The sequence below is a fragment of the Balaenoptera acutorostrata genome, chromosome 3, assembly GCF_949987535.1.
Source record: "Balaenoptera acutorostrata chromosome 3, mBalAcu1.1, whole genome shotgun sequence".
NCBI lineage: Eukaryota > Metazoa > Chordata > Mammalia > Artiodactyla > Balaenopteridae > Balaenoptera > Balaenoptera acutorostrata.
The window spans coordinates 169,845,005-169,857,543 of NC_080066.1; the positions used below are offsets into that span (position 1 = coordinate 169,845,005).

At 48.6% G+C, this 12,539-nt stretch overlaps 1 protein-coding gene across 5 annotated transcripts in view; it reads right to left on the minus strand.

Moving 5' to 3' along the window:
• LOC102998465 (tyrosyl-DNA phosphodiesterase 1-like) overlaps positions 1-12,539 on the minus strand; it is an 82,492-nt gene that overhangs the window by 11,650 nt on the left and 58,303 nt on the right. For all 5 annotated transcript variants that reach the window (XR_009007365.1, XR_009007366.1, XM_057542034.1 and 2 more), the window contains one exon: positions 4,993-5,101. Coding sequence is in view for 3 of the 5 variants with exons in the window: in XM_057542034.1 (XP_057398017.1) it covers positions 4,993-5,101 (109 nt within the window). In the remaining 2 variants the exon portion in view is untranslated. The remainder of the gene's footprint in view (positions 1-4,992; positions 5,102-12,539) is intronic.

Consider the following 12,539-nt stretch of genomic DNA (forward strand, 5'->3'; position numbering starts at 1 on the left):
CACTGGAAACACCATCTTCTGTAGCTGGACTTCCCCTTATTTACCCCTTTCCCTGCAAACTGCTCTGTTGGGCAATGTCTGCTCTGCTTCATCCCCCAGGCAGAAGACCCCCCCAATCCTTGCTATATGAATAGCCATTAGAGAGATTCTTCACCAGTGCAGATATGTGATACAGGCATTTGCCAGTGAGGCTGTAACTTAAAGACCACCACTGCATTTACAGTGGACCCTTGAACAACTTGGGTTTGAACTGTGAGGGTCCACTCATATGCGATTTTTTTCAATAAATACACACTACACCATCAGTGGTTGGTTGAATCTGGGGATGTGGAACTGCGGATACGGATGGCTCACTATGGGGCTTGAGCATCTGTGGATTCTGGGATCCAAGGTGGGTCCTCGACCAATCCCTGGCAGATAGCAAGGGATGACTGTATTCCTTTCCCTCAAATTTAGCCAACGATGACCAAGCGAGGACCTGGAAACCACGCTCCTGGCAAATCCCCCCGAGGCTCTGTTTTATAAATGAGCAAATGTCTGCACCTCCCCGGCAGAGCCTTTCCATGCCAGCTGCAAGGCCTTCCACTACCGTGGGGGAAGGCCACAAAAAGGGCCAAGAGGAAGGTGAAAAGAGGGGGGTTATGATTCTGTTGTGTCTTTTTACCCATTACTACTGGAAATCAGCCATTACCACTCACTGGCTCAGATGAAGGCCTGTTTTAGGCAATCCTCCTAAACCGTCCCATGAGAGAACAACTTGCCTCATGATAGTCACACGTGTATATGAAATACTTGGTAGTGCTGGTTAGATGCCTGGTACTCCGCTAGACAAACACGAAGGCCTCTCAAGTTTGCGGTCCAGGGGGCAGGCAGACAAGCAGGCACGCCCTGCTGCTGGGAAGCTGAACCCCACTGTGTCTGTGCAGCAGTTCCCTGACTGGGCTGATGTGGGAATTGCCGGCACGTTTTTCTGGGACCCACCCCTGGAGAGCTCGTTTCAGTAGGTCTGGGCTGGGGCCTGGCAATGTGCACCTTCGTCAAGTTCTAAAGGTGATCTTCACAGAATCTGTTCGGGATCTGAGGCTAAAGGGGATGAAAAACGTCTTTTTTTTTTTTTTTCCTGGAATACGATGAAAGGATTTAAAACAGGAGAGGGAACGATCAGATGAGCCTGGCAGCAGCGTGGAGGACGGCATCCAGGGGGAGGAGCACAGAACCAGGGAAATGAAAGCGCAGCACAGTCTGGGTGAGAGTCCGGCTGAGGCCTGTGTTAAGGCCACGGTGGGGGAGGACGAAGGACGACCTGGGGGGCGTGGTTCCCTCTGTGTGTCCCTGTGGTCAGGGACTGCATGCTACAGCGTGTGATTTACAATGTTAGTGATTTTGCTTTGTAAAAGCTCTCTTTTAAAAACACAGTTCCTGCTAGTAAAATGGGTTTGGGTAAGTGTAACTTTTCATGAGAGGAGAAATATAAACTCAAGGAGGGCAAGGATTTGTGTCTGTCTTGTTCACTGATCTATTCCAGGCACCTAGCTGGTGTCTGTGCACAGCAGGTTCTCAATGATACACCCGTGGGGAGAGAGAATAAGCAGCAAGCACAAAGCAGGTGCCCCTGTAGCTGAGTCTTTGTTTTTATTTGATCAGTTTCTTGGTGTCAGGATGTCTGGTGGTCTCTTGTATCCAACTGTCATTTGTTCACATTAGTATATTTCTTTGCTAAGCTTTTCTTATAGTCTCTTGACTTAAAAAATACTGAACAAGATCTTATATATGTTAGAGTGGCTTGAAAATCACTTATTCAAATGCAGTGCTTTTTTTTTTTTATTTTATTTTTGGCTACGTTGGGTCTTCATTGCTGTGTGCGGGCTTTCTCTAGTTGCGGTGCGGGGGGGGGGGCTACTCTTCGTTGCGGTGCACAGGCTTCTCATTGTGGTGGCTTCTCTTGCTGCAGAGCATGGGCTCTAGGCGCCCTGGCATCAGGAGTTGTGGCTTGCAGGCTCTGGAGCGCGGGCTCAGTAGTTGTGGTGCACGGGCTTAGTGGCTCCGCGGCATGTGGGATCTTCCCAGACCAGGGCTCGAACCCGTGTCCCCTGCACTGGCAGGCAGATTCTTAACCACTGTGTCACCAGGAAAGCCCCAAATGCAGTGCTTTTGAAATATTCTTAACCATTCAACTTTTCCAAACACTGGTAAGATGTCCTTTTCTTTTTTTTTTTTTTTTTTACATTTATTTATTTTTGGCAGTGTTGGGTCTTCGTTGCTGCACGCGGCCTTTATCTAGTTGAGGCGAGCCGGGGCTACTCTTTGTTGCGGTGCGCGGGCTTCTCACTGCGGTGGCTTCTCTTGCTGCGGAGCACGGACTCTAGGCACCCGGGCTTCAGTAGTTATGGCTTGCGGGCTCTAGAGCACAGGCTCGGTAGTTGTGGCGCACAGGCTTAGTTGCTCCGCGGCATGTGGGATCTTCCTGGACCAGGGATTGAACCTGTGTCCCCTTCATTGGCAAGTGGATTCTTAACCACTGCACCACCAGGGAAGCCCAAGATGCCTTTTTAAGGTGCACATGACTCCCCCGAATGTTGGCTTTACAGGAAATGTTGATATCTGAATCCCTGGCATTATTCTACACGCTAGTAAAGCAGTGTGGAAGGTTAAAATAGTACCGATAAAAAAATTAAAATGTTCCAGTCTCTCTCGCATATGTCTTTCAAAGGAAATGCGTAAAAAACAGAAAACTCAGTTAAACAATGGAAAACCTCTGCTTGCTGGTCAAATAAAAGGATTACCATTTTCATTACATGGTCTAAGACACTACCTAGTTGTAAACTTTTAAGTTCTTGGGAATGCTTTTTCTAGTGGAACTGAGGGAACCTCAGGATATTTTTAAGGCTCCTCTACCTCTTCCATTCTTGCTTTTACAGTCCTTTGGAGATTAGGATTAAAGGGAGGGGGTGAAATTCCAGCCAAGGTTCCAGGCTGTGGGTGGGAGGTACAATGCCTGAGGCCAGACAGCAGGAGGCTAAGCCTAAATAAGGCTGTCACAGTTAGTCCTTCCCATCTCCAACCTGTTTATTCAGGAGCACTCAGGTTGGGGGTAGGGGTGAGGGACATGAAGAGCAGAGAAAGGGAGAAAAGACAGAGGTGCAGCGCAAAGCCAGAAAGGGGGAAGGTCACTGGGTCATGTCCTGGGCTAGGGACTGTCCTGCACAAGCCTCAGCCTCTTCTGAATGTCAGCTCATCAGGGGGAGGGGGAGGGATGGCCATCAATCCACTGTTGTAACTGAACTGGACATTTTAAATAACAGAAACAATGGCTAACAGTAATCAGCTGCTAACTCTGAGCTGGACACTGGGTTAGATGCTTTCTAGACCATATCTCAGTCACTCTTCAACAGTGAGCTATGCACTCTCATGTTCTCATTTTGCAGAGACACTAAGGCCTAGAGAATGCAAACCACTGCCCAAGGTCACTTAATAAGTTGTCAGGCTGGCACATAAACACGGCCTGGATCTAAAGCATCTGTGGGTTGGAGGGTGGGGAGGAGTGGTCACGGATTTCTTGAAATTCTGGTAAAACCTCTTGCTAGTGAAAAATGAACGTGTGTGAATTTACAACACATTTAGAGGACTCGACACATTTAGAGGACTCAGAAAAATGCACATGGCTTGGAAGGAAGGAAACAGGAATACCTTCCGAAACAGTATCCACACGACTGATCAGAGAGAGATGAAGTCACCTGGGCGACGCAGGATGAACTCTGTCAGATGTGCCAATACAATCTGAGAAACGGGTCCATCAGAAGGGCAGGTTTGGTTCACCACAAAAGCCAAAAGGGCGAGTGAGGGCGGGGAGGTAGCTAGAACGCAACCAGCATCGCTCAGGGAAGGAAGGGACCCACTGGGGCAAGGCTGACTCCGTTAGGGAATCTGAGAGTTTGTATTAATGGGGTGGCATCATCAAAACTTACCAATCAAAAACCAAATTTTCCCTGGTCACATTCAGCCTTCACTCAAAAACCATAGATTACAATCTGGCTACCTGTGCAGGCCTCTACCCTCCAGGGGAAAATACGCCAGCCACAGTGATGTAAGAATCTGCCATTTTAAATTAATAAGCGTGTCCCCATTACGCATCTCCTCCGGGGTGAGCTTGATGAAGTGTGAACTCACCCCAAAGACAGATTTTCTGGGGCTGAGAAGAGTAGCCCTGAGGCCGGCGGGGCTGGGCCAGAGCTGGGATGAGGTGGTGCCGCCATCCCAGCCAGCCTTCCTCCAAAAAGCGCTGGGAACCTGGACCAATACTCCACTGGCTTTCTCTTGCGAAAAATACCTGGTCACTGCCCTTGAAGTCCTCACCTAGCGCAGCAGTTCTCAGAGTGTGTGGCCTGGGGACCTACTTTTCAAGGGGGTTGGGGAGGGGGAAATACCTGTAAACTCAAAATTACTGTCAGCGTAACATTAAGCCATTACTTGTCACTTTCACATGAGTGTACAGATGCTACACGACCTGTGTGATAACACAACAGAGCAGCCGTGAGAATCCGGCTGTCAACCCAGATAATAAAGGGGTCTGCAAAAAAGGTAAACAATGCCATCTTCCAAACTAACTTGTTTTTGGGAATAGTCATTTTATATATTTTTAAATATACAAATGGGTTTATTAGTATTTTAAAATAAGTTAATAAATATTTTAAAATTTATTGGTTTTAATTGCTGATATGATTCATATCAATAGCTATAAAAGCCCACGTAAACAAAAGCCCTTTGTGGTCCTCAGTAATAAAATGTAGAGGGGTTCTGAGACCAACCAGTTTGAGAACTGCGGCTCTGGTGGCCACACACGGGGCAGCAAGGGAGCCTCTGCAAAAACCTGCGCTTCCAGGGCCACCCACAAGCCAGGCTCCCAGGGAGAGCCCAACCCAATGGCTTTCCCTGGGCTCTGTTTGTTTCTGCTCTGGTACACACACCCAAGGTTTTCTTTCACCAGTGTCTCACCTTTACTTCCATACAGTTCTGGAGGCAGGTCATACGGCACAGGAAAGGAGGCCATTGGCTCCTGGCTCCTTGAGAAGAATTTCTGTTTCACTCTGAAACTGTCCAGGCCCTGCAGACACACAGAATCTATAATTGCATCTCATTTTCTGGAAAAAGATATCAAGAAGCAATTATATTTTTATGATACTCACAACAAAATTCAGAGCTATTTTTGTTATTTCAGTGCTATTTTTGATATTCAGTAGGTCAAATATATTTACAACACTCCCCCAAATATTCTTTCCTAAAAATGAGAGGTCCAAATGTCAGAAAATAAACTATAGCAAAGTTTGCAAAAGTCTAATAAAGGATACAAAGACATAAGAGAAAAACAATTTTGGATGTTACAGCCCATTTCTACTAACCTCTGTGTACAGCAGCAGGGAGTGTGTAGAAGACACTGTGTAAAAATACCTCTGAATACTTTCGATATTGCTATCTATAGTAATGGGCTGCTCACTCTGGTGAAGAATGAAAGTTGCTTTCATGTATCATGAAAGTGTCCAATACGATGGGATAGGAATATAAAAGTGAGAACTCTTCAAGACCCATCAAAATGGAAGGTTCATCCCAAGAACTCGAGAATAGGCTACTATTAACTCTGGATCTGAATCAGGGTGCAACTATAGGTGCCACACCCAGGCCGATGTACACACTGCACTGCCTCCTCATACAGGACCTGCCCGGTAGTGGGGGTGCCTACTACGTCGGCTTTGCCCTCCCCAGGCCTCCCCGCATTGATCATCTCCTGGCCCCCTTCCCGGATGATCCTGGCGTTCTGTTTTTGCCTCATTCCTCTGGCCACCCATCCACGCACAGATCCACCCTTCTCATCCTAAATACCCACATATCAAACAGTGCTAACGTCTATTAGAGAACCCATATAAAGAGCTACAACTACAGTTCTTCAGAAGATGAGCTAAGTGTCAGGGCTGTGTGGACTTGGGCTTTGGGCAACCTGAGTTGAGTCTCTGTGCTGGTATTTAGGGGCTGTGTGAATGGCTCACATTTGCATTCATTCATCCCACACATTATTTCTTGGGTCCCTCTTCTGTGTCAGGCATGGGTGCCGGGCACTGAGTGCACCGGAGTCACAACAATTATCACGATCCCTGTTCTCGTGACATGTACAGTCTAGTAGGGAGACATTAAACAAATGCATTTATAGAAGTAAAATAAATAACTACACTTTTTGATAAGCGCTATGAGAGAAACAGAGGAGTCCTAGAAGAGAGAATAGCAGGCCTGTCTTAGATTTGGGGGTGAGGGGGTGCTCAGCAGAAGCCTCCCTAAAAAAGTGACATTTTAATTAAACTTCAAAAAGTGAATAGTGTTTGGTCAGTTGAGAGTGGAAATAATAATGTTCCAGGGACTTCCCTGGTGGTCCAGTGGGTAAGACTCCACACTCGCAATGCACGGGGCCCGGGTTCGATCCCTGGTCGGGGAACTAGATCCCGCATGCTGCAACTAAGAGTTTGCATGCCGCAACTAAGAAGTCCACATGCTGCAACGAAGATCCCGCATGCCGCAATGAAGACCTGGTGTAGCCAAATTAAAAAAAAAAAAAAAAAAGTTCCAGGAGGAGGGAACAGCATCTGCAATGGCCCAGAGATGGCAAAGAGCTTGCGTGTGCTAGGAACTAAAAAAGATGGTCAGTGGGACACTTGGCCACTTATTCACTAGGCCTCAATGTCCTCATTTGTAAAATTGGAATAATAACTTTCTGGATGTTACCATATTAACGTTTCTTACTTCAACACCTAGCACAAGTCTTGGTGCATAGCTGGTCAAGCAATGTTGAGCTGCAAAAATGGGATTAAAGTACCTTCCCTGCTTACTTTATAGGCGTCTGCACAGAAGCAAATGCAACAAGATGCACAAAAGTGCTTTGTGCCAGTGAAGACCTGCAGGAAGGTAGGGGTGACAGTACCAACCAAGATGGTGGTTAGTAACTCCGTGAAAGGCAACACGTGACAGACGCCGGGCACAAACTCTAGGCAGAAAGGGAAGAAATGACCTCTTGCCAGTGGCAGGTTACGAAAAGGGTCTGTAGAAAATATTTTTGCTGGGCCTTGAAAAATTGATGTAATTTTGATAGACAGAGAGTTGGCAGGGAAGAGCATCAGGGGAAGACCAGCATGACCAAAGGCGGAGCTGGAAAAGCACAGAGCTGGCATTTCAGGGGGACAGTGAGTGAAGCAATGCCCCGGAGGAGAGCCTGGGACACTGGAGAAGAAACGCAGAGCCAGGCTGCAGAGGGTTTCGAAGGAAGCGGCTTTGGAGATCTGAGGCTTCTACCTGTTTATCTGGGCCCAACTCCTGGCCATAGTGACTCGGGATGGGCAAGCGGCCTGAGTCAGAGGTGCTGGGGAAGAGATCATCTTTCTCTGGGGAGCTCACCTGGCAAGGTGCGAGCCCTGAGCTGCTGGGGGGCGTCTCATGTCCTTCAAACAGAAGTGGGTGTTAGAAGAACTGAATACTGATGACATGGCCCACGCCCCTGGATTTAGCCCTGCCTGAAGCAAGTTTGTGCTGGTTAACCTTCACTTACAACCCAGGGTGTCACAGGACCCCGTTTAGAGTGTGGCCTTTACTGTGATATACGGTGAGGAGTTGCAGGGTTTTGTTTTTTTTTAAATTTTTATTTATTTATTTTTGGCTGTGTTGGGTTTTCGTTGCTGTGTGGGCTTCTCATTGCGGTGGCCTCTCCTGTTGCGGAGCACGGGCTCTAGGCGTGTGGGCTCAGTAGTTGTGGCTCGCGGGCTCTAGAGCGCAGCCTCAGTAGTTGTGGCACATGGGCCTAGTTGCTCGGCGGCATGTGGGATCTTCCCAGACCAGGGCTCGAACCCGTGTCCCCTGCATTGGCAGGCAGATTCTTAACCACTGTGCCACCAGGGAAGCCCCGAGTTGCAGGGTTCTGAACAGAGAAGTTCCAGTGTAAAGGTGGAATGGCACAGACGGGAGAATGGATCAGACTGGGAATTGCTAGAGCCCGAAGACCAAGAGCTATTACAACAGGAATGCGAGATGGATTAGAGAGGGTAATGGGGATCCAAGTGTAAGTATCATCACAACAAACAATGAAATAAAAGTGAGGTGAATTTGGATGAGAAACAGAAGGACAGAAATGGATCTGAAAGAGGCTGAGGGAAAACGTAGTAAAAATCAGAGCCAAAAAAAAAAAAGAAAGTGGGGGACTTCCCTGGTGGTCCAGTGGTTAAGACTCCACGCTTCCACTGCAGGGGGCATGGGTTCGATCTCTGCTCTCGGGGAACTAAGATCTTGTATGCTGCATGGAGTGGCCAAAAAAAAAAAAAAAAAAAAAGAATTCGTGCCTGGGCAGATGGGATCGGCTGGGATGACCGGATGTGGATGGGTGAGTGGCAGCAGTGGAATGCCAGGACGTGGCTCTATTCGCTGAGTCAGAGAACATGAGAGGTTACAAAGAAACACCACCTGAAACAGTGTTGCCCAGCTGTGGCCTCCTGGGAAACCCTGAGGGCCCTGAACCCATGCGCTGGGCCCAAGGCAGGCTGTCAGAGGCGGTGCGGGGAGCACGAGGGGGGGTTAATGTGGCGGCTCTTGTCAATTGTACTAGTTCTTCCAGCCAGAGTCATCTTTGGCAACAGAGGGACAATAAAATAGTTTAACCAGAATGGAGAAAAGAGAAAGTAGAGACTTGAAGACTGAAAGTTCTTGGGGATTTAGTGGCAGCATTTTTGACTCCGATTATAGGAAAGAGAACCCGCCATCTGGGGAGCAAGTGAACCTGGCGCTGAGCAGGGGCTGAGCTAGCTCTCAGCCCTGGGACAAGGGCAGGGATGTTCAGGGTACCTTCCTCTGGAGGAAGGAGTTCAGGACATCGATCCATCCTTCTGAGATGGTTTGTGCATTATTCCCAGAGGTAGGAGGCGTTCTAGACACAAAGTGCTGGGCAGCCTAGTGGGCGCCTGACAAAGTACATACTCAGTAAACACCAAAATGCACCGAGTTCAAAGACAGAAAATTTCTATCTCCCTGAAATACAGATGACTGAGGGTTTGGAATACAGCTGCTGGTGTTGAAATCATTAGATGATCTTTCCTATATTGAGATTTTTCTGAACCTAAATGCATTAGTCTAATCTAAAAGTTAAATACACCTAAATTAAAGGGACAACTCAAAAAACACAATAAAACTGATAAATTGATGTTAGACGTTGAAAGAATAAAGTCTTCAATTAAACATTTATTAAGCACCTACTATGTAGCAACAACAGCCAAGTGCTGGGTACACAGTCAAATGTACCTTGACATTAACCCCCAAAGCCCTTGCAAGTGTTCCTAATCAAAGGGAAAGCTACTGACTCCATGCTCTATGGCAAGTTAGGTTAATTTCGAAATGATGTGTTTATAGATTCATTCATTTAAAAGCAGCAGAAAAAAATGGGAAAAAAAAATCAATATTTGGTTACCAGGGACTTATCAGCTTCCAGATCAATCCCAGAAGTTTCAAATGGCATCATAATTATGAGTGGGTAGTGCTGGCTCTCCATCCACTGCAGTTTGTAGGCCACACAGCGTGTCCCTTCACACGGCCATTGGTTCCTGAGTGACAGGCCTGTATGACGGCTGTGGGAAAGGAGAGCTGCCGGGTTTCTTCCGGCCGACCACCTCTGCAGCGCTTGAGACTGTGCCGTTCTGGGCACAAAACCTGACCGTTTGCAATGCTGGCCTCAAGTCAGCGTTCAGGAGCACAGAGATCAGGATGGCCACTGGTGAAGGACAGAAGTGGCAATTCCGGCTGCTGCTAACTCAGAAACGTGGGCGTTTCGGACATGGAGTTCTGCCTAAGGGCCACAAAGGTGGGCTGATCTCAAGAAACTGGATTTTGGATGCTGTCCAGTCAGAAGAACGACTACAAAACTGGGTGCTAAGTAAGTCTTTGGCAAATGTGTAACTAAAGGTATAAAAAGACGTATCTTGATAGTACTGAAGGGGGAAACCCAAAGAAAGAAATCACACTGGGCTTCATTTCACAACAAACTGCCTTACTGTCAGTAACTCTTTTAAGATTATGGCCAATACAGAAATCTTTAAGACATCAAATGAATATATAGGGGATTGGCATTTGTAGTTAAGGCAACAGACTTCCGTGAGTGAGTGAGAGCGAGCGTGAGCCTGTGTGTACGGTTTAGTTTGCACAGAACAGCCACAGGTGAGCCATCCCACGCTGCAAGTTGCTCACAACGAGATTCGTGAGCACACTTAAGCACCTACTGCACCCGACGCCCCTTGGACTAAATCCACGTTGCCTCCGCAGCCACTGCTTTGCACACGTGTTCTCCTCACAGAAAGGGGAGAGGGTACTCCGCGAACCTCAAGGGAGCAACACCGACAGACTTCACTCAGAGCCTCCCGTGTGCCGGCCCTCCGTGAGAGCAGCTCCCAGCCCAGTCAAGGAGACACACGAGTCATCGTTGACAACACAGGGGACACAGGAAGAGCCCCGGTTCTCGAAGGCTGTGGGCACAGAGGAGGGACACCTGGAGCAGAGATGTGAGAGGCAGGTGGGGTTAGGGGCCTCAGGGGGTCGTTCCTGCTACAGATTAAGGCTGCTCAGGAGGGTGGTATGGTGGTTCATTCTACGTGTCAACGTGACTGGGCCATGGGATACCCAGGTAACCGGTAAACATCACTCTGGGCATCTCTGAGGGTGTTTCTGCATGGGGTTAATATTTGAATCAGTGGACTGAGTAAAGATGATCCGTGCCAATGATGTACCATCCAGCCAGTAGGGGGACTGAGTGGAACAAAAAGGCCGAGGAAGGGCTGCTTGGCTGGGACATCTGTCTTCTCCTAAACTCAGACTGGGACGGAAAGCATGGGGTCCCGGTCCTCAGGCCTTCAGACTTGGGCTGGCCCATACCACCAGCCCTCCTGGTCTCCAGCTCACAGACGGCAGGGCTTGGGACTCCTTGCGCTCCAAAATCGTGTGAGCCAATTCCTCACAGTAAGCCTCTTTCTCTGTGTATCTATATATCCTATTGGTTCTGTTTCTCCAGAGAAGGCTAAGGGGACTGGTCCAGAATGAGAGGCCGTCGCTCTGTGTGGCTGGAACACGAAAGGCCAGGATTGAGAGGGAAGAGGTCAGACCTGAGTAATCAGGAGTCAGGCCGCAAAGGGAAAAGCAGGCCATGCTAAGGAGTCATAGGATTTGAAGCAGGTGGGCGACATGACCAGATTCATGGTCTGTAGACGTTCTGGCAGCAGTGGGCTGAGCAGCTTGGAGGTGGCCTAGGAAGTGGGCTGGGAGGCAGGTCTGGACGCAGTGGCAGCAGGGATGGCCAGAAGTGACAGATTTACAGGGAGCATTAGGAGTTAGGGATGACAAGCCTAGGTGATTAAACAGATGTGGGGGGAGAGCGAGGAGTCGAGGATGACTTCCTGCACCCTGAGCTGGGACAGTGGGGGGAGGGCTAGGAGCAGTTCATTCAGAATCAGAATTTTATAACGGTGTGGCGCAGGTGATTAAGATGATGATTTTGACGGTATCTGTAAGGCCCTTCTCCTCAAGTACCCTTGAATGATATAAATTACACTATAATCCTAAGGGGAGATAACTTTTATAGATTCAAATTCTCTGAAAATTGGCCTGATGAGACCACTAACCCTGCTTAAAAAACTGATGGCTTGGCCTTCCCTGGTGGCGCAGTGGTTACGAATCCGCCTGCCAACGCAGGGGACACGGGTTCGAGCCCTGGTCCACGAAGATCCCACATGCCGCGGAGTAACTAAGCCCGTGCGCCACAACTACTGAGCCTGCGCTCTAGAGCCCGCGAGCCACAACTACTGAGCCCGCGTGCCACAACTACTGAAGCCCGCGCACCCTAGAGCCCATGCTCCACAATAAGAAAAGCCACCGCAATGAGAAGCCTGCGCACCGCAACAAAGAGTAGCCCCCGCTCACCGCAACTAGAGAAAGCCCGCACGCAGCAATGAAGACCCAACACAGCCAAAAATAAAATAAAATAAAAAACAAAACAAAAAAAAAAACTGATGGCTTTCCACTATTCACGTGGGACAAAGTCTACTCCAGCACGTCCTGCTTGCCACCTTCCTTCAGAACAGGACTCCAAACGCAGAGCCCAGGCCACCCCCGGCCCCTTCCAGGCACGTGGAGCTGGTTGCTATTTCTCAAATATAACGTGCACTGTTCCCTCTGGCTGGGAGCCTCATCTCCCCTGATGGTGGGTTGAACCCACATTCATTTTTCAAGACCCAGGTCAAACGTCATCTAAATGAAGCCTTCCCCAAGCTCCCCAGGCAGACTGCTCACTCCCTCTTCTCAGTCCTTATATTCTGGACGCCCCATAGCTCTCATCACCTACTGTGATAACTTGTGCCTGCTTCCGTAACTTATCCATGAGCTTCCTGAGAACAAAGACTCCATCTCTTCGTCCTTGTGTTCCCAGGAGGAACCAAAGAGGACGCAGGAGGTGCTTGTGGAGCTGACTGTACGAGAGGTCA